Consider the following 21,647-nt stretch of genomic DNA (forward strand, 5'->3'; position numbering starts at 1 on the left):
ATATGTGTTGAGGGGATGGCCACAGCATCCGGAAGGGACTGACTTCACACCCTACAGTGTCAGGAAAACAGAGCTGAGTGTGCAGGATGGTAGGGTGTTGTGGGGAGCAACAGTGATTATTCCAGAGCCAGCATGACAGTCTATCCTAGAGCAACTACATCAGTGTCATCCTGGGGTGTCGCGTATGAAAGCCTTGGCTAGGAGTTATTTGTGGTGGCCAAAGCTAGATGAGATAGAAAATCTAGTCAAGACATGCAGCACTTGTCAGGTACACAGGAAGGCACCAGCAGCGGCTCCTCTCCACCCCTGGGAGTGGCCGGATAAACCATGGAGAAGATTGCACTTAGATTATGCGGGTCCATTCATGGGGAAGATGTTCCTCATAATCATTGATGCACATTCCAAATGGATGGATGTTTATCCTGTTAATTCTGCTTCCTCCACTACTACTATAGACTGCCTACGTCAGAGCTTCAGTAATCAAGGGCTACCGGAGATCGTGGTAAGTGACAATGCCACTTGTTTTGTGAGTACAGAGACAAAAGAGTTCATGAGAAACAATGGCATAGTGCAGGTGACCTTGGCTCCATATCATCTGTCCTCAAATGGACTTGCAGAGAGAGCCGTACAAACATTTGAAGAGATGATAAAAAAAAGTACAGAAGGGAGTTTAGCAGCCAAAGTGTCACGGGTTCTGTTCAGCTACAGAATAACACCTCAATCCACCACAGGACTCTCTCCTGCTGAGATGTTATTAGTTCGTAGACTACGCTCCACTCTTGACCTTGTGCACCCAGACCTAAAAAGGAAAATGGAAAACAGACAAAACAAACAAAAAGAGAACCATGACAAAAGAACAAAGAGCCAAAGTTTTGGAGAAGGAGATGCGGTCCTTACCAGGAATTTCAGTTATGGACCAAAGTGGATTCCTGGCTTCATAGACTTAATGACAGGTCCAGTATCATACAAGGTCATGTTGGGAGATGGTAGGGTAGTACGCAGACATGCAGATCAGATACTTATCAGACAAGGGGAAATTGAAATTGAGGTTCCAGATGCAATGGCTGAGGACAGGTTTGCCCCCAGTTATCCAAGTACTACTGTGGTGCCACCACCATGGACAGAGACAATTTCACAGGAACCCATTCGTCAAGAGGGAACCATCGTTGCCGAGTCAGATACTCTGAGCACTGCTCACTCGCAGCTGGTGGCTTCACCACAAACAAGCAGGGACTTTACTGTTAGACGTTCACAAAGGTTTCACAAGCCACCAGAGAGATTGGTACTGACCTGTTAGATTCGTCAAGTATTGAACATAGCGAATGGAGACTTCTTATGTGACCCTTAGGAATGGATGTTTGTTAAGAAATTCATACTGAAATCTTAAGGGGGGAGGAATATAGTAATCTGGGATGTTATGATTAAGGTTATCCACCAGGTGGTGCTGTAGCTAGTGCTGCTACTGGTTAAGGTCAGCGGAGGTGGAATGAGAGGATGCAGGCCTGTATGTTTGTTACGCAGTTGTTTAATAAAGTACATGGACTAATTCTAATATCTCACCTCTTCGAGTTCCTTGTTTCCCTACATGGATTTATCACAAGTTTAATTAGACAAAAACTTAGTTGATTTAGTGGGGAATACAATGAGCACTCAGCATTGCCAGCAGGTGTAAGCACTCACTCCTTTTCTGCAGTTGGCCTGGCTGAGGGCATTGAGTCAGAGTGAAACTGAAACTGAAAGACCAACAGTGAGTTTGGGGAAATTCCAAGCAAAGGAAACCCAGAATTATTGATCTAAATGTTTCTGACACTCAATAATCTTAAAGCAACCAAACCTATTGCTCTATTCCCATCAGTCTGTGTATGTATCACCCCAAGATCCTAAAATAATCTTGTTGAACACTTCGCTTAAATGCCAGAGGAAGTCTGTGCTGTGGTACTGAGTTTTGGTTGTACCTAATTTAGATTATTAGTTGCTTGGTGTTTTACAGTTCGGAGTGGTCATCACTATCAGCGGTGTGATGGCATGATATGAAATTACTGATTTATTTTGTTCACGATCTTAGTGGAATATTTTGCATGATCCTTACATCAGGCAACAGTTTCCCTTTAAATGCTCTTGTCAGCTGTCGAGAGCATTGAGTCAGAATGAAACTGCAAACAAATTAAAGTGAGTTCGGGGAAACTGAAGCAGTGACTACTGAACAAGCATTTTAAATTCGGCAGCAATACCAAGAGGATGGAAATCATCGTTTATGAAACAGCTTGTAAAAGATTTCAGTTTGTCACTGCAGCGAGTTTGGAGACAGGTAAAAACAGATGGTCTAGAATTAACTGTAAGGTTTGTCTTGTATGTGACAGTTGGTAATATATATATTTTTAAATACGCCACAGACTTGTCTGCAACAAAAGTGGCAGGAAACATCACCCCCACAAAATGGGGTAGGGAAAAAACTGAACAATAGACCTGTAACTTTAAAAACAGAGCCTATGTCTGTGTATTTTGAAAGGTGGTTATTTACATCAAAGTAATAGTTCATTATGATGTGTGATAAGAACACTCCTTTCCTGGTGCAGCGTAACTAGCTCACTAAATCTTAGTGCCATGTAATGGGGATTGATATAAGGTCTGGGCTGCTTAGTTCCCAACCCAAGCTACTTTGAGTGGGGTTGTGCTGTGCGGAGGTTGTAGTGGGCCTTAATGGTGGGGCTTGGGAGGCAGGGAGAGAGAGATAATTGAAAGGAAGGATTCTGTTTTGACTGTCCTTGGCACCTCCTAATAGCAGGTTTGAGATAGCATTGGGGCAATCTGGCAGCAAGCTCTGTGTTTGTCCTTTTGGTTGCAAGCTGGCCAACCAGATGTTTGGAGTAAATTTACAGGAGTGGGACTTAATCAAAAATATTCCCCTGGAACGGGAAAAGTTTAAAATAAGAACATCCAGCTTCTGATGGGTGCTGATAGTGCTCCTTTATAATTTATTTTTCCATAACGGATGCGACTCATTTCTAACATCCAGCCTGATCCGACATAATTTCTTTGGAAATATTTAAAGAGACACTTTTGCTCGGTAACATGATGTGCTTTGCAGAGTTTGTGAAAGGGGCAGAGTGCAGTAACGTGGTGATCTATTCTAGATCATAGTGGCACGGTGTGCGATGCCTTGTTCACAAGGTGTATAATCAGACGTTATTCATTATAGGGGATACACAGCTTCAGCTACAGGGAGCCCTGGAGAAGGAGTTTATAACTCTGGGATTTTACTTTACACCACAATCACAATAAGTAGCTGCATCAATCTCAAGGACTACCTCCCCATCTTCCTCCACTCTCTCTCTCTCTGTGTATAAAATCTAAGTTGCTTTGAGTGGGGAGGTGCTAAGTGAATAATTAGCAACACTGGGAGCCTCTCTTCCTGCTCCCTGAAGTCTCCAGAAAGACCCTAAAGCCCCCCTATTCCAGCATCCAATTGCTTCTTAAATGAATACCAAGGCTCTATCTGGCAGTCCTCTCCAAGCGTTGATCGCCCTTTTGTGCAAAGAACATTCTGATCAGTTCTAAATTTACTAATTTGAACCTCCTGGCTCCTTGTCCTACCTTCAATTTAGTTTAAAATAATATTCTAAACCTATCTTTTACATTAAATATTTTGTCTGCCGGTTAAAGATCAATTCTCAGATGTCTCGGGGACTGAAAAGCCCACGATTCTCCAGACTCTCCTCATTAGCTCAGACCTTCGACATTAGGAATTAGCCTCATGGCTCTTTTTCTGCACTGGATCAAGTCCTTGACTATCTCTCCTTTGCATCTCGCTGACCAGAACTGTACTGTACTGTAACTTTTTCTCTTGTATTCTACTGTTTTTTCTATGTGGTTCAGCATCCTATTTATTGACTTTGTTGCTTGCTGCTCTGCATTGGTTGGACATGTTGAGCATCAAGTCTGTAAGATTCCTGTGTCTCTTTCAACTTCACCCTTCGCTATTTCAAAGCCATTCCTGCTGTACATGTAACACCCATTTTCCCTTCTGTGTAGGACTTTACACTTGTGTGCATTAAATTCTTTCTGCCATTGTGCTGCCCACACACATATTTTCTCCAACTCATTCTGTAATTTCTGACTGCCTCCTCTGCTTCCAGTGCCCCTCCTATATGGTATTAGCTGCAAATCTAGTCAATTTGCATTGAGTTTCTGAATCAGTGATTGATGCAAATTACAAAGTATTTACAGCACTGAAACTGACCATTTGGCCCAACAGATCCAAGCCAGTGTTTGTGCTCCACACGAGCCTCCTCCCACCCTTCTTCTAACCCCGTCAACATAGCCTTCTATTCCTTTCTCCTTCATGTGCTTATCTAGCTTCCCCTTCAATGCATCAATGCTATTCGCCTCAACTACTCCCTGTGGTAGCGAGTTCCACATTCTAACCATTATCTGGGTAAAGAAGTATCTCCTGAATTCCCTATTGGATTTTATTAGTGACTATCTTATAATTATGGCCCCTAGTTCTGGTCTCGTCCGCAAGTGGAAACATCTTCTCTACGTCTACCCTATCTAATCCTTTCATACTCTCGAAGACCTCGATCAGGTCACGCTTCAAACTTCTCTAGAGAAAAGAGCCCCAACCTGTTCAATCTTTACTGATAGGTATAACCTCTCAGTTCTGGTATCATTCTAGTAAATCTTTTTTGCACCTTCTCCAGTGTCTCAATGTCCTTTTTATACTATGGAGACCAGAACTGTTCACAGTACTCCATGTGTGGTCTAATCAAGGTTCTATACAAATTTAACATAGCTTCTCTGCTTTTCAACTCTCTCTCTAGAAATGAACCCCAGTGCTTTAGTTTGCTTTTTATGGCCTTATTAACTGCATCGCTACTTTTAGTGAACTGTATCTGTACTCCTAGATCCCTCTGCTCATCTACTCCATTTAGACACTTAGGGCAGGATTTTCATTGTGCCGTGGAGTCGGGATTGGAGGCGTGGAGAGGGTTAAAATCCTGAAATCAAGGGTCCTGACCCCTTCCCGCACCCAAACCCGCTTCCATGCCAATTTCAAAGGAGGCGGGTACCCACCCCGCACTGGGACCCGCCTACCCGAGGTGGGAAGGGATTAGTGCCAATTAACTGCCTGTTAACAGGTAGTTAACAGGCAGTTTTTAGCCTAATCCCTATTTTTGATGCTGAAGTGTGGGATTCCCGACGGCTCCAACCCACGCCAAGTTAGAGGAGGTGGGCCGTCGGGGCGAAGGACTTGGAGGGGTCGAAATGTCGGTGTTCAGGTGAGTGATGTGTGCATTGTAGTGTATGTACTTTGCAGAAGGAACTATATTCTGCAGCCCCTGTATACTGCAGTACCAGTAGTGACCACCCCTGTATATAAGCCTGTGTAGTAACTTTGCATAGTTAGTTCCAGTTTGTCTCCACTCAATAAAGACCTGTTATAACCAACTCCTGCAGTCCGTGTCTCAATTACACACGGACATAATACTGGCGACGAGCAGATCCGAACTTACCTACAGTCTGCACCACCTCATGGGGATCCATCCCTGAAGCGAAGTTGTCAGAGATCGAGGCCAGAAGAAAGAAAAAAAATAAAAATAAAACAATCAGAAGAAACGGGCGTCGACCGTGGGCAACCGCCTCTGATTCATCGGAGTGAAAGATTTGCAGGAGAGGCTGTCGAGAGCGGGGTTTGGTTATCCTGTCGATGGTGTTCCAGCTAATCGGGCTGGTGGCAGGTAGTACACTGATCCTTCCTGGGCTGCAGCGGGCTAGAGCTCGATTGGGTGGCTTTTCAACGGGGCCGAGCAGCGTTGTCGGGAAGAGGAGAGAGAGAGGGTGGAGCACACAGGGCGCGGCCGGTGCTACGAAGCCGGGCAGCGTACAGGCCCGAGAAGAGGGAGGAAAGTGTCCCACAGGATTGCTCCGACGACGAGGAAATAAAAAAAATTAGAAGCGCAGAAAGCCGCGAGGAGCTGCAGTTTGCCATGGGAACCGCGGAGAGCGGCGTTAGCAGCGCGGGGGGAAATGCGCGAAGACCATAGGGCGTCGCCATCAAGGCATAAAATGCCAGCAACAGCGCTAGCAGCAGCGGAGAAGACGGAAAGCGCGGAGGCGCCATTTTGTTAAATCGGGGAAGAAGGCAAAGCGCGGGAGGCGCCATCTTAGATTTCCAAGATGCCGAAGACTGGAAATATCACTGCCTTCAATAATGCAATAGAAGACTGGACTGATATACCTATCAATTCATTCCATGAAAAGCGACGAGTTAAGATAGTAACTATAGGTTTTTATTGGCTAAATAACAGAGCCCACCCTCGTGGGTGATCGGTTCCAGCAAGGAAGAATACTAGCCAAGCAATCACCTTTATACCTGGGCGAGCAGGCGGAGCCATGGGCAGAGTCAGCTGAGGTATGCCTAGGTATAACAGTGTGCGAGGCAAGAGGTAACCTTGTTTAGGTGATAACAACAGTGTAACAATAACAGTGGTTTACCACATGGACCACGTATGTGGAAAGAGTCGAAGTATATTGCGAGGCAAACGAAGTAGCCGATCAGAAAAAGGCATCGGTACTACTAAACTTAATGGGCGCAAGAACGTACGGCCTATTGCGGAACCTGATTACTCCAGCCAAACCGATGGCGAAGAGTTTTAACGAAATTGTTGATATCCTACAGGAACACCTAAATCCTACACCATTGCTGATAGCAGAAAGATTTAAATTCCACAGGAGAAATCAGCATAAAGATGAGAGCAATGCTGATTACCTTACGGAACTACGCAAGCTATCAAAGCACTGCCAGTTCGGAGCAGGACTGGCAGATACCCTACGGGACAAATTTGTCTGTGGACTCCTGAGTGAAGGAACCCAGAAGAGGTTACTCTCAGGGAAAGAGCTGACGCTAGATAAGGCTTTCAGCGTGGCAGTATCGTACGAAGCAGCAGCAAGGGGAGCTGCAGAAATACAGCAAAAGCCACAGGAATACGGCACCCACGAAATGACACAGGGATTTGAAAAATGTTATCGCTGCGGCAGAACAACCCATGACCAGAAGGACTGCTGGTCCAAGGACAAAATATGCAGGCAATGCGGAAAGATGGGACACATTGCACGAGTTTGCAGGTCTGGGAAGAAGACTAACGACAACAAAAAGGCAACTAAGGAACAGTACAGGAAAGTACAAAAGATGACGGACAGTAGTTCCGAAGACCAGATGAGCGATAGTGAATCCGGGAACAAGAGACTAAGTTGTCTAAAACTTCACAACGTAATCGCAAAAGAGGATCACCAAACCATTTGGGTCACCCTCATGATAGCAGGGTGCCAAGTCAAAATGGAATTGGATACAGGATCAGCCCTGACCATCATGAATCAACGAGACTACGAGTAGCTATTCTCACACATACCCTTGAAAGAGACATCCATTGTCTTGAAGACGTATATGGGGCAAAAAGTATACCCCAGAGGGAAAATAAGGGTGCCTGTCGAATACAACGGCAAGGAAATACAGAAATTGTATCTGTACATACTGCAAGATGGTGGACCACCGTTATTGGGACGTGAATGGATCAGAAAGATAAGTTTAGACTGGCACTCCATTCAGGCACTGACGGTGGCTGGTAAAAAAGATGACGACGTCACACCTGGACGATTGTCAAAAATCTTAGCTAACGCCAAAGAGGTATTTCAACAAGAACTGGGAACTCTTAAAGGCATAACCGCCTCGATAAAAATAGAAGAGAATGCAATTCCCAAGTTTTTCAAAGCAAGACCGGTACCATATGCAATTCGCCCAGCCGTCAAGGCAGAGCTGGAGAATCTGGAGAATGCAGGCGTGTTATCTAAGGTAGACTGGAGCGAGTGGGCAACACCCATCGTTCCTGTCATGAAGAAAACGTTAAACAATAAGTCTGAGGAGCCAAGGAAGGTTTGCATCTGTGGGGACTTCAAGGTGACGGTGAACCCAGTCCTTCACACAGTACAATATCCTCTCCCAAGGATAGAAGATATTTTCGCCTCACTATCTGGAGGGAAGCGTTTTACAAAAATTGACCTAGCACAAGCATATTTGCAGATGGAGGTTGAAGAATCCTTTAGGAAGTATCTCACGATAAACACTCACAAAGGTCTTTACCAGTATAATCGACTGGTATTCGGAGTAGCATCAGCTCCGGCGATATGGCAAAGAGCAATGGAACAAGTCCTGCAAGGGATTCCGGGGACTCAGTGTTACTTGGACGACATCCTAGTGACAGGTGAAGATGACAGTGAACACCTTGCCAACCTAGAGCAGGTGCTCACTAGACTAAGAGAACGTGGGCTACGAGCCAATCGCCCCAAGTGCGAGTTTTTTAAGAAACAGATATCGTATTGTGGCCACGTGATTGATGAAGAGGGGTTACATAAGTCCCCTGACAAAATTGAAGCGGTAGTTAAGGCTCCAGTGCCTGAAAATGTGTCGCAACTGAGGTCATTCCTCGGATTGGTGAATTACTACCATAAGTTTTTGCCAAATTTGTCCACAATTCTGCACCCACTGAACGCCCTACTACAAACTGGAGTAGCATGGAAATGGAGCGATGAATGTAAGCGGGCCTTTCAGAAGAGTAAAGACCTAATCACTTCAAGAGAAGTATTGGCTCACTACAACCCATCACTACCGATAAGACTGGCGTGTGATGCATCTCCCTACGGCATTGGAGCGGTACTGTCACATAAATTCCTTGATGGTTCAGAGAGGCCGATAGCTTTTGCATCACGCTTGTTAACTTCAGCCGAGCGTAACTACGCCCAGATTGACAGAGAGGCCCTCAGCCTGGTGTGGGGGGTGAAACATAGAGATAGGAACAGGAGTAGGCCATTCGGCCCTTCGAGCCTGCTCCGCCCTTCAATGAGATCATGGCTGATCTTCGTCTGAGATCTTAGCTGATCTTACCAGTTCAGTACCCCGTCCCCGCCTTTTCTCCGTAACCCTTAATCCCCTTAGCCTTCAGAAATATATCCAATTCTCTCTTGAAAATATTTATTGAATTAGCCTTCACAGCCCTCTGTGGCAGGGAATTCCACAGGCTCACCACTCTTTGAGTGAAGAAATTCTTCCTCATCTCTGTTTTAAATGATTTGCCCGCTATTTTTAGACTGTGGCCCCTGGTTCTGTGCTCCCCTGCCATTGGAAACATTCTCTCTGAATTCAGCCTGTCCAGGCCTGCCATAATTTTATATGTTTCGATGAGATCCCCTCTCAATCTTCTAAACTCCAGTGAGTACAAGCCCAAACTATTCAATCTCTCCTCGTAGGTCATTCCCGCCATTCCAGGTATCAGCCTGGTGAATCGCCGCTGCACTCCTTCCATGGCAAGAACATCCTTCCGCAGATGGGGCGACCAAAACTGTACACAATACTCCAGATGCGGTCTCACCAGCACCTTGTACAGCTGTAGTAAGGTATCCCTATTCCTATACTCGAACCCCCTTGATATGAAGGCCAACATACCATTTGCCTTCTTAATCGCCTGTTGCACCTGCATGCTCTCCTTCAGTGACTGGTGCACAAGAACACCCAGGTCCCTCTGCACTTCCCCATCTCCCAATCTATTGCCATTTAGATAATAATCTACCCTCCTGTTTTTACCCCCAAAGTGGATAACCTCGCATTTATCCACATTATAGTGCATCTGCCACGTATCCGCCCATTCCCCCAACCTGTCCAAATCGCACTGTAGCCTCCTGACATCCTCATCAGAGCCCACCCCTCCTCCTAGTTTAGTGTCGTCAGCGAATTTGGAAATATTGCATCCAATTCCCTGATCCAGATCATTTATATATATATTGTGAACAGCTGGGGTCCCAGGACAGATCCTTGCGGCACCCCGCTGGTCACTGCCTGCCACTCCGAAAACGAGCCGTTTATTCCAACTCTCTGTTTTCTATCCGCCAGCCAGTTCTCTATCCACGTTAATACTTTGCCCCCAATCCCATGAGCCTTAATTTTGCATGATAATCTTTTGTGTGGAACCTTATCGAAGGATTTCTGGAAGTCAAGGTACACCACATCCACTGGCTCTCCCCCATCTATTTTACCAGTTACTTCCTCAAAAACTTTTCCAGCAGATTAGTCAAACACGATTTACCCTTTGTAAATCCATGTTGACTCTGTCCGATCCTTTCCCCATTTGTCAAGTGCTCCGCTATTTTATCCTTAATAATGGACTCTAGCATTTTGCCCACAACCGATGTAAGGCTTACTGGTCTATAATTCCCTGCTTTCTCTCTACCCCCCTTTTTAAATATTGGGGTAACATTAGCTACCCTCCAATCCACGGGTACTGTTCCTGAGTCAATGGAGTTCCGGAAGATGATCCTTAGAGCATCTGCTATCTCCAGGGCCACCTCCTTAAGTACCCTAGGATGTAGTTTATCAGGCCCCGGGGATTTGTCGGCCTTCAGTCCCCTCAACTTACCCAACACCATATCCCTAGAGATACTAATTTCTGTCAGCTCCTCCCTCTCATTAGTCCCTATGTTTGCCGATATTCCTGGGAGGTTATTTGTGTCCTCCTTTGTGAATACAGAACCAAAGTATGAGTTTAATTGGTCTGCCATTTCCTTATTCTCCATTATATATTCTCCCGAATCAATCACTACCTGCACGGTCAGAAATTTACTCTACCAACTGATCATCAACCTCTTGTCTCCATTTTCAACCCTCAGAAGGGCGTCCCGATAATGGCAGCACAACGGCTACAGAGGTGGTCCCTTTTCCTAGGGGCACACCAATATGACATCGAGTACAAAGGAACTAAACAGCATGGGAATGCTGATGGATTGTCGCGCCTACCGTTGCCGATGGTGGAAGAAGCACCTACAGTGGATCCAGTGGAGATATTCCACTCGACCATAGTCGAATATCTACCTGTGACGAATGCAAACATAGAAAAGGAAACACGAAATGATCCGACACTCTCCTGGGTCTATGATTTAATGGTGAAGGGATGGCCAGCACATGGCGAACCACTGTTGCCAGCATTCTCGCCGAGAAGAGAACAGCTGTCAGTGTGCAGAGGAACCTTGATGTGTGGATCCAGAGTAGTAATTCCACCCAAATTGAAGGATAGAGTGCTCAATGAGCTTCATGAGGGTCATCTGGGAGAGGTAAAAATGAAGAACTTAGCCAGAGCGTTTGTCTGGTGGCCGGGAATCGATAGAGAAATCGAAGAGATGACCAAGAGCTGTACAGGATGCCAGAAGGTCCAAAACGCCCCACCACAAGGCCACTCCCATGGATGTAGAGGGGCCTCATCTCCATGGCAAAGGGTGCACATTGATTTTGCTGGTCCATTTATGGACTCAATGTTTTTAATTGCAGTGGATGCACATTCAAAGTGGCCAGAGGTAATAAAAATGTCATCAACCACCACAGAAAAAACTATCACAGTCTTACGAACCATATTCGCCAGAAATGGGCTGCCTGAACAGATTTGCTCCGACAATGGACCACAGTTTGTGTCTGAAGAGTTCCAGAGGTTCTTAAAGAACAATGGTGTTAAGCATTACACATCCGCCCCATATCATCCAGCTACCAATGGATTGGCTGAGAGGTTCGTTCAAACATTCAAGAAGGCTATCAAGGCAATGTGTAATGAAGACATACCCCTACAACACAAGGTGGATAACTTCTTGTTTGCCTACCGGAATGCGACACATGCGGTTACCAACCAAACTCCAGCCATGATGTTCTTCAATCGAAGGCTACGATGCTGCTTGGATTTGGTTAAGCCAAACATCAGAAGAGATGTGGAGAACAGGCAGTTTCAGAATATGAATGAAAGGCCGACCAGGAGTTTTAAGATAGGTCAACCAGTTTTGGCCCGGGACTACTGCACAGAGAAATGGCAGCCAGGAACGATCTGTACACGGCAAGGACCTCTAATGTACACCGTGGACGTTGGAGAGAGCATTGTAAGACGCCATGCTGACCAGATTCTAGAGTCACTGGAAAACATCAATTCCACACCATGATCCGATACACCTGGTGATGAAACCGAAGTACCAATTGCATCTACCTCAGAATCGGGAATATTGGAAGCAAACGAACCCAACAACGACGTTGATTCCGAATCTACTCTGCCAGAAGAACCTAATACCCCAAAGAGGCGTTATCCAGACAGAATCAGGAAGCCTCCTCAAAGACTGAACTTATAATTGCTTAACTTCAGCTAATGTATATGACAACTGTAATTGTAAATATGTTATTTAATTATTAATCGAATGTTATGTACTGTTTAGCTAAAAGGGGAGGAATTGTAGTGTATGTACTTTGCAGAAGGAACTACATTCTGCAGCCCCTGTATACTGCAGTACCAGTAGTGACCACCCCTGTATATAAGCCTGTGTAGTAACTTTGCATAGTTAGTTCCAGTTTGTCTCCACTCAGTAAAGACCTGTTATAACCAACTCCTGCAGTCCGTGTCTCAATTACACATGGACATAATATGCATGAGTGCAAAGTTAAGTGTGTTTGGTGTGTCTAAAGTGATTAAACAAGTTTTACATACCTTTTTTTACCTTTTCAGCCTTCCTCCCTTTAGGTTCCGGGAGTCCCTCATCTCACCGGCACAGAAAGCAGAATGGCTGTGAACTGTCAAAAGTGACAGCCTTCAGCTTACTGTGCAGGAGAGATTTCTAATTGAGTCTGTGGAGAAGGACTCAGGTTAGAAGTAAGACTGTCAGTGTTTGACAGCTTCAAACAGCTGTGAAACACTGATATTTCATCTGTTAAAAGCTCTTGACAGATGAAATATCAGTCTGTGACATCACCTGTTGCCGGGTGGCCCTTAATTGGCCTGCCCACTGGGCGGGCTCAACAAGGTCAATCAAGTTAAAATCGCATGGATTGGCCGCATTTCGATGGAGGCGGGACTACAACCCCGAAAGTTGTAGTCCCGCCTCCAACCCGACTCCCGAGTTAAATTCCTGCCCTTATTCTCCAAGGAGTATGTGGCCTCCTTATTCTTCCTACCAAAATGTATTACCTCGCACTTATCTATATTGAAGTTCATAAATTAGAAATGGTAGTGGTCCCACTACTGAGCCTGTTGCCATGCCACAGTATTTTCCCCTCCCCACCACTGATGAGTGAAAAATACAAGCTGCAATTTAGTAGGGATGTGCTGACTGGAGACTGCTTTGGGCCTCTATAGTGGGAGGTGGGGAAGATCCTATCTTGGCTCTCTGTAGTACCACTGAATGGCCCTAAGTAAAGACAGCCAACATATCCAAATAGTGACCTTGTTTAGGAAGGGTTTGCAAAGAGACTGGTTAAGTCAGAAGACCTGTGGATGTCTGAGTACAGCAGAATGAAATTAATGTTACTAAATTCAGTTAAGCAGCTGCCAGCTGATTTTGGTTAGAAGTACAGTGCTCAGATTTTCAAGCGTTTGAAGTAATTGTGAATTATTTGTTTCAAGCCACGCCTGTTCTCTCTTGTAGGAGGGCATGAAGCATCCTGTGGTCACATGGTAAAGTCCAAGGGTCTGAATGAATGGTGTAAGGCACTTCTAGATGAGGTGAGTTCACAGCAGATCAAAATTATTTTTTCAAGTGCTGGGCACATGAATTTGCAGCTTCAAAGCTGGTCTGTTACAGTGGAAGGGGGTGGATGATAGAAGGGAAAGCAACTATTTTGCCCTATTTCAGCAGTGTGACTTCCTCCACATCCCCATCAGTCATCTTTATGGCTTGGAGTAAATGACCAAGTATGGAAGAGATCAGAGGCATGGATTAGAGGGGGAATGGATCAAGTATCTAGTCTCATTCAGTCCAATATTTTCAAAGTTGGTGAAGATGTTCAGCAACTCCACCAGGACCACTGAGATGCCCAGTGCAATGTTCTCCACGGAGGATTAACATTCCGTGCCTAAGATTACTTAGAACCTTGAATTGCATTCCTAGAGATGCACTTCAGCTGCAGGATAACTGCAATCAATGCAACATTGTTATAAAACTATCCCACAGTGTGGTGCCAAGATGTTATATGTACACATATTCACAAAACAAACATGAGCGGGTACTTTCAAAATACAACCTGTGGGACTGCAAGGCATTTGCTAGACTTCTGAAGCTTTGTTGGTATCTGGGCGCTGCTTTGCTTGGCTCCTTGTACTTGGTGTATTTTTGCATTCGTCCCCAGTATTATATCATAGAAAGGCCAGTCGCTGCAACAAAATTGTTAACTTACCGAGGACATGAAGGGTGCTATTTGGCTCGACGAGCCGAATGGCCTTCTTCCGTACTGTAATCATTCCATTCTATGATTCTTACTGCAAGTTCATTCATCGCTCTTTCAAATATGCATCTACACTGGCCCAGCGATGGTTAGCAATCCCATATTGGCAGCAAAATTATGATTGCAGCAGGAAATATGCCACATGAGATGCCTTTTTTATATATGTAAGGGCTCTGAATACTTCCATTAGATTACACCTCCTAATGTACAATCTATGTGTAAATTGTCTAAATGCCACCATTAGATTCCAGCCCGTGACTCACTCTTAAGGTTTCCATTGCTCTGTATATTAAAAAACAAGTGAGACTCTGGATTTGTTAAGTCTGCATGTTACCCTGGCATATTCATTATTTATATCTCACTGTAAGTGGTGCACAGTAGATGGTTACAAGAATTTGAGTTCTGTTAGCTTTCCATTTTTGACCGTTTGGGTACTGGACGAGCTCAGAACGATGGGGTGCAGCAGCTTTAATACAACAGTTGATTCTCTGTAGGGTCGCTTCACGTTTAACTGTCCCAAGTGTGCAAAGGAGTGGCCCTGGCAGGAGGTGCGGCGACTTGCCCAGTTGAAGCAGGAGGAATGCGGACCTTATGAAGAGCAGCTTGGCAAGATAATGACACAAAAGGCGGAGTCGTACCGAAAGGTAACTGTCGTGTGCGTTAGGATTTTTGACCTTTTTTCTTCACATAAATGATTTAGAATTGAGCTGTGTTTGTGTTTTAAAAACCAAATGTATTCACACAGGTTTAAATTTTTAAAAAGCTGCTGGCGTTGTAGCTGTATATTAAAGATAGATGAGCCAGGTTGTGGAAGGTTATGGCCTACAGAATATGTCACACTGGGACAATGAGGCTCAGTTGTCTCGTCCCAGGCCCATTCAGCCAGACTGAATTCTATTCATGTTTTCTTTTAACCCACACCCGGAGAGGAGAGGGAGCGAGTTGTACTTACTGGGAAATCACTGAATGAAAAAGATGTTAGATGGACAGTCCCCTCTCACTGGCCGCCCACATGGACCGAGAAAAGGACAAAGAGATACGTAGGCAGTGAGTAAAACCAGCTAGCTCTGAGGAGGAAGCCTGACCTAGTGAGGGGAAATTTACCTATCACCAGCCCACAGCCAGTTAGAATCAACAAGACTGACCAGAAAAAGTCAAGCAAGCCCACTAATGGGGATTGTGTGGCCCATTTCCTGTTCTTGTGGAGGGTTAGTTGAATCAAGGCGATATTCGAGTACCTATGTTACTCTGTGAACTATTTCTGGAAACCTTCAGTCCCTTGCCTTCTGCCCTTCATATAAACATGTGCTCACATAATCTGACAAGGTTTCAAATTACCTGGATGTTTTAAAAAAATCATTGAAGTTAGATGGATAGATCCATTACTGTTGACTTTGAGCACTAACTAACCAAACAATTGAATGTAGAACTTGTGTGGTAGCAATAACCAAGGTAAAGAGATGTTCAAAGGTAGAAAGAGAATCTCCGAGATTCAGATAAGTTATGCTGACTAAAAAACAATGAGGAGAGCATATTTGAATTGTGACCAGTTTTGGTCACAAGATTTGCAAAAGAGAAAAGGAGACACTGACAAGAGGTCAAAGGAGGACATTAAGCAATATACTGAGTCTTAAGCAGGTGCACTTTAAGTGTTAAAGAATGTCGAACTGTTCTAATTGGAATAGAAATCTGGAATTCTCTCTTCCAAAAGGCTGAGGATGCTGGGACAATTGGAGCTTTCAAGACTGAGATCGATAGATTTTTGTTAGGTAAGGGTATCAAGGGATATGGAGCTAATGTGGGTAAATGGAGTTGAGCTGCAGGTCAACCATGATCTAATTGAATGGCAGAGCAGGCTCGAGGGGCTGAATGGCCTACTCCTATTCCTATGTTACTATCAATAATTAACACAATGGCAGAGAAATCTGCAACATCTGCAATCCAAGATGCCAAAATCAGGAACAGGATCAGTGGGCTAATGTTGGAGTAGTTCTGTGTGGTGAAACAGGAGATGTCAAGCTGAGGAAATCAAGCCAAAATGTAGATGATACAGTTCTTCATTTTTCAGTTCTAATTTCATTTTCCCCAATTCATACCCCTAACATAAATAGATACATTTGTGTCACTAATTCCTTTTCTCATTTTGTCCCTCAGTGTCCAGACTGCGGTCTCTATGTACAGAGAATGGATCTGGAGAAGCTGTGTGTTCAGTGTCTGCCTTGCTCAGAGAGATCAAAGAAAGTCTCTCAGTTCTGCTGGGACTGTCTGAGGGAGTGGAAGAATGCTGATGTGCAGAGTGACAGCTGCGCTAATGAATCCTGCAGTGTGACAGCACTGCTTCTGGGCTGCAGTACAATCGAAGACGAGGCTAGTGCAGTGTATGGATGTCCCAAAATACGGGCCTGCCCCAACTGTGAGGCGTTAGCAGAATATTGCAGGGGAGGTTGCCCAAATATATTGTGTCCCAATTGCAGTTATCAATTTTGTTACCGGTGCCTTGAGTTAAATGGACGTCATAGAAAAAGACAAGCTGCTTTAATGTGTTGCCCTATAGTTGAAAGGCAAAAGCTGACTGGCAAAAAGGTCTTCAGTGAAAAAGGGGACCTGCAGGTTGAGTTTGCATTTCTAAGAGTTCAGAACTGTTTATTAGCACAAAGAGAAGCCATTTACCAAGAGCCGCAAGGAAGCAGCCAGCCAGAAAACTCGCATCCAGAGCATCTGAGAAACGAACAGTCCGGGAGCTTGTGTGTAATTTCCTAAACCTCATGTTTGGGAAGTTCCTGTTTGACATCCCCATTGATAGAGTAGAAACTTCATATGATGTGACAGCTAGGAATAATCTTTATCCCTTGCTACTTCTTACAGAGAGGGATTTTTTTTGACATACTCCCCCATCCCGAACTTTCTGTTTCCCATTGGTCAACTAATCAGCATATTTCACTTTTAATTTGCCATAATGCTTTCTGAACATTGCAATATTTTGGCTCGGAATTTGCGGTTGTAATGATGGTGAAACTGTCAGGGCTTGCCGTCATTACAGTGTAAAACTGACGTGAATTTCAATTTTTTACGCACTATACTCGCTATACTCTTAGAAGTATATCGCCGATCCTTCATCGTCGCTGGGTCAAAATCCTGGAACTCCCTACCTAACAGCACTGTGGGATTACCTTCCACACACGGACTGCAGCGGTTCAAGAAGGCGGCTCACCACCACCTTCTCAAGGGCAATTAGGGATGGGCAATAAATGCTGGCCTTGCCAGCGACGTCCATATCCCATAAAAACAAATTTTTAAAAAGTGCCACTTTAGAGTGACCCTCTTGCATCCAGACCATAATATATATGTGTAGTTAGCAGAAACCAGTATTACAGCTGTGTGTGCTTTGTGTCCAGCAATAAAAAAGCAGATGATCTAACAGACAAAGAAAAGCCCACATCCCATAAAATAAATTAAAAAAAACCATTGAACAAGTTAAGCCTTGTTGAATGTGGTGTAACTGAGTTTTTAATGGGGTACTAAGTCATAATTACTGCTGAACAACCTCTGTGGCCCTGAAAAACTAACTTTATACGTGTGGAGCGTCATTCTTTCCATTCCATGATAAAAATTCCATAGATTTTTAAAATAATTATTTTTTAAATATTTTAATGATTGTTTCTGATAGTTCAGCTTTTAAATTAATCCCATGTTTAGTTCAGCTTTTACATTAATCCCATGTCCCAAACTTTATTTCGCTTTCTGTAAAATGATTAAAAAGTGAATGATAAAACCTGCTTTTTACTTCCTGGTTTGCGGTCTGAGAATTCTTCATGTGATTGGCTGCTCAGCCTGCTTGATGACATCACTCTTGCTGGACACCACAGATCCCCTATAGATAGCGCCAGATGGAAAGTCACACGGAAAAAGGGAAATTGACACCACAGAGCCTGCTAAAACTTTGTGGGCAGCTTTTTTTCGAGGTCAGTGGCAAAATGACGGTGCTCGTTGCTGACTGCAAATTCCAGGTCACTATTTACTGACTTGTGGCATCCTCAAGCGCCAGCCTGGGAAATCATGGGGTGGGGGGTAAAGTACAGGGGAGATCAAATTTGTTAGACTGGTTCAATAATGAGTTTTCTTGATGGCTCAGTAAATTTATCCAGTGAGTAGCTAAACTGCATGGACCAGGAAGGTCCCAGGCTTGATCCGTGTCTCTAGTGAAAGAAAGACTTGCATTTATACAGCACCTTTCACGACCACCAGGCATCCCAAAATGCTTTACAGCCAATGACGTATTTTTGAAGTGTAGTCACTGTTGTAATGTAGGAAACATGGCCATCAATTTGCACACAGCAAGCTCCCATAAACAGCAATATGACGATGATCTGTTTTAGTGATAAATATTGGCCAGGACACCGGGGATAACGCCCCTGCCCTTCTTTGAAATAGTGGCCATGGGATCTTTTACATCCACCCGAGAGAGCAGATGGGGCCTTGGTTTAATGTCTCATCTGAAAGACGGCACTCTGACAATGCAGCAGTCCCTCCGTACTCCACTGGAGTGTCAGCCTAGATTTTTGTGCTCAAGTCTCTGGAGTGGAACTGTGAACCCACAGCTTTCTGACTCAGAGGCGAGGGTGCTACCAACTGAGCCATTTGCTAACTTAGTGCGTTACTTTAGATCTCAGTGCCCTTGATTGGGGAAGAGGAAATCAATTAGTGTTCCTGCTTCTAGTTGCTATCCAGTAAGCTATGGTGGAAGTGTGGTTCTGTAGACTGTGACAAATTAAAGTACTGATTTTGATTTTTTATGGCTAGAATCAGTATGTGCGAGGTTAATTCAGGGATTCAGGATATTTTCTCAACAGTAAAGCTGTCAGCGCAGAGCTCAGACAAGCTGGTTGTATGGGTTTCACAGGGTACAAATTTCTATAGTAATCACAATGGGATGCCCAAGGAGCCTACAATAATTGATCAGTCATCATGTTCAATCACAAACATCTTGGTCATTGGCCAAGGTTGGCTTGGCATTCACTATTGATAATGAAGATTTCTGTGGATGGGGGTTGATCTAATGTAATTATGAAAGATGCTGTCGTCCATTGCCTTTTGTTTCAATAAAACTATTTCTATGGATAACCGTGCCTGGAAATAAACACTCCACAGTCAGTTTCAATTTTGCAGCCAGTACCTAGAGAGCTCTGTGTGTAACTTTCTGACCAACAGAAGAGCTTGATCAGTTAGAGGTTGGGGCATCTTTCACAGTTTAAGAAGTAACCTTTTTGTTTTAAATTCTATGTTTAGAGAGAAAATAAGTGATTTCTTATTTTATGTATCTAGGAGAGTAAAGCCACTCTTTTGGATGGTATACTGTTCATTCACTTATCTGAACTAAATAAAGTTACATATTGTTTCAAAGCCGGAGTCTTGGTCTGGTAAAACCGCATCTTCAATCTGCTTTTTGAGGAAAGGAGAATCTCGCTATTGTTTACCTACATACTGAACAGAAAATGAAACAGACTGGATCACAGGGAGCTCAAGGTCCACTTGTGGGAATGGCCAGCGACACTGAACCTGAGAATATTTCTAGTGTTTAAAACACACGTGACACGGATGTTGAATAAGATGGTGCCAGGTTTCCTCCATAATCGAATAGCCTCCCAACACCTACTGTATAGGCTGATGCAATAATAATGGCTACTTGCGAACATAGGAACAGGAGAAGGCCATTCAGCCCTCGAGCCTTTTCCGCCATTCAATGAGATCATGGCTGATCAGCAATCTAACTCCATATACCCACCTTTGGCCCATATCCCTTAATACCTTTGGTTAACAAAGAGCTATCAATATCAGATTTAAAATTAACAATTGATCTAGCATCAATTGCCGTTTGCAGAAGAGAGTTCCAAACTTCTACCACCCTTTGTGAGTAGAAGTGTTTCCTAATTTAACTCCTGAAAGGTCTGGCTCTAATTTTTAGACTATGGCCCCTAGTCCTAGAATCCCCAACCAGTGGAAATAGCTTCTCTCTATCTACCCTATCTGTTCCCCTTAATATCCTGAAAACTTCAATCAGATCACCCCTTAACCTTCTAAATTCTTGTGATATCTTTGTGGGGGAATCTAGAACTAGGGGGCATAGTTTCAGAATAAGGGGTCGCCCATTTAAAATGGAGATAAGGAGGAATTTCTTCTCTGAGGGTTGTGAATCTTTGGAATTCTCTACCCCAGAGAGCTGCGGAGGCGAGGATTATGGGGAGTGGGCAGGGAAGTGGAGTTGAGGCCAAGATCAGATCAGCCATGATCTTATTGAATGGCGGAGAAGGCTCGAGGGGCCAAATGGCCAACTCCTGCTCCTATTTCTTAAGTTATGCTCTTGTACGCTAATCCTCTAGATATAAAGGCCAGCATTCCATTAGCCTTTTTGATTATTTTCTGTACCAGTTCATGACATTTTAATGATCTATGTACCTGGACCCCCCAGTCTCTTTGGACATCCACTGTTTTTAGCTTTTCACCATTTAGAAAGTACCCTGTTCTATCCTTTTTTAGGTCCAAAGTGGATGACCTCACATTTGCTTACATTGAAATCCATTTGCCACAGTTTTGCCCATTCACTTAATCTATCAATATCCCTTTGTAATTTTATGCTTGTTGGGGTGAGGGACCAGAGGGTAACCTGTGGCCAAGGGATTGTTCCCCAGCAAGGGGTCAATGCTTTGCGGAGGGGAGAAAAATCAGAGGGGAAAATGGCTGATTTTGATAAAATGTTTGAAAATGTATCCATGAACATCTTGATCCTCTTTCTGTGCCACTTCTACTTTGAGGTATAGAGTGACTCCCACTGACAGGCCTACCAACTCTCCGTGACTTCCTGCCGTCCTTCCAAGTGTTCGAGCGGGCCACAATCAGTTGATGTTCGGTTTACGGGGGGAGTGGTGTGTCCGCATACTCTCCCGCACTCACTGCTTGCCGGCTCTCAACGGCTCCACTGAAGAGTGAGACAGATCGCAAACCTGTTTAAACATGCAGCAATGTATAGTTTTGCAATTTGACGCAGATTAAAGTATGCTTTTCATCCACTTCCAATGAGCGAGGTTTAGCGGGTTCATTCACGCTTGAAATGAAATGATTGATGAAGACTCGTGAGTAAATGACTGTACAGGTTCGAGCACCTCCTTCACACTGCTGGGTAAGACGATTGAGGCAAAGCAGCTTCCCTGTCCCTTCCGCTGTTATATTATCCACTTGGTGGCGCTCTGCACTAATAGAGCTGAAACATCACTTGTGTGTGCAGACTATGTGCAAACTCAGAGAAGAAAGTTTAATTTGGTGAAGAGCAGTAATGACATGTCTAAGAAACAGCACGGGTTAGAAA

At 44.3% G+C, this 21,647-nt stretch overlaps 1 protein-coding gene across 1 annotated transcript; it reads left to right on the forward strand.

Moving 5' to 3' along the window:
* The first annotated feature begins 2,163 nt into the window (after window positions 1-2,163).
* On the forward strand, window positions 2,164-19,075 carry LOC147116314 (uncharacterized). The gene is made up of 4 exons (XM_085991179.1): window positions 2,164-2,308; window positions 13,492-13,568; window positions 14,782-14,931; window positions 16,442-19,075. Exons 1-4 carry the CDS (start codon window positions 2,239-2,241, stop codon window positions 17,045-17,047), a joined length of 903 nt encoding a protein of 300 aa, XP_085847305.1. The 5' UTR covers window positions 2,164-2,238; the 3' UTR covers window positions 17,048-19,075.
* Window positions 19,076-21,647: the final 2,572 nt, after the last annotated feature.

The sequence above is a fragment of the Somniosus microcephalus genome, chromosome 6, assembly GCF_052327205.1.
Source record: "Somniosus microcephalus isolate GS21.2 chromosome 6, FLI_Smic_1.0, whole genome shotgun sequence".
In the NCBI taxonomy this organism is placed as follows: Eukaryota; Metazoa; Chordata; class Chondrichthyes; order Squaliformes; family Somniosidae; genus Somniosus; species Somniosus microcephalus.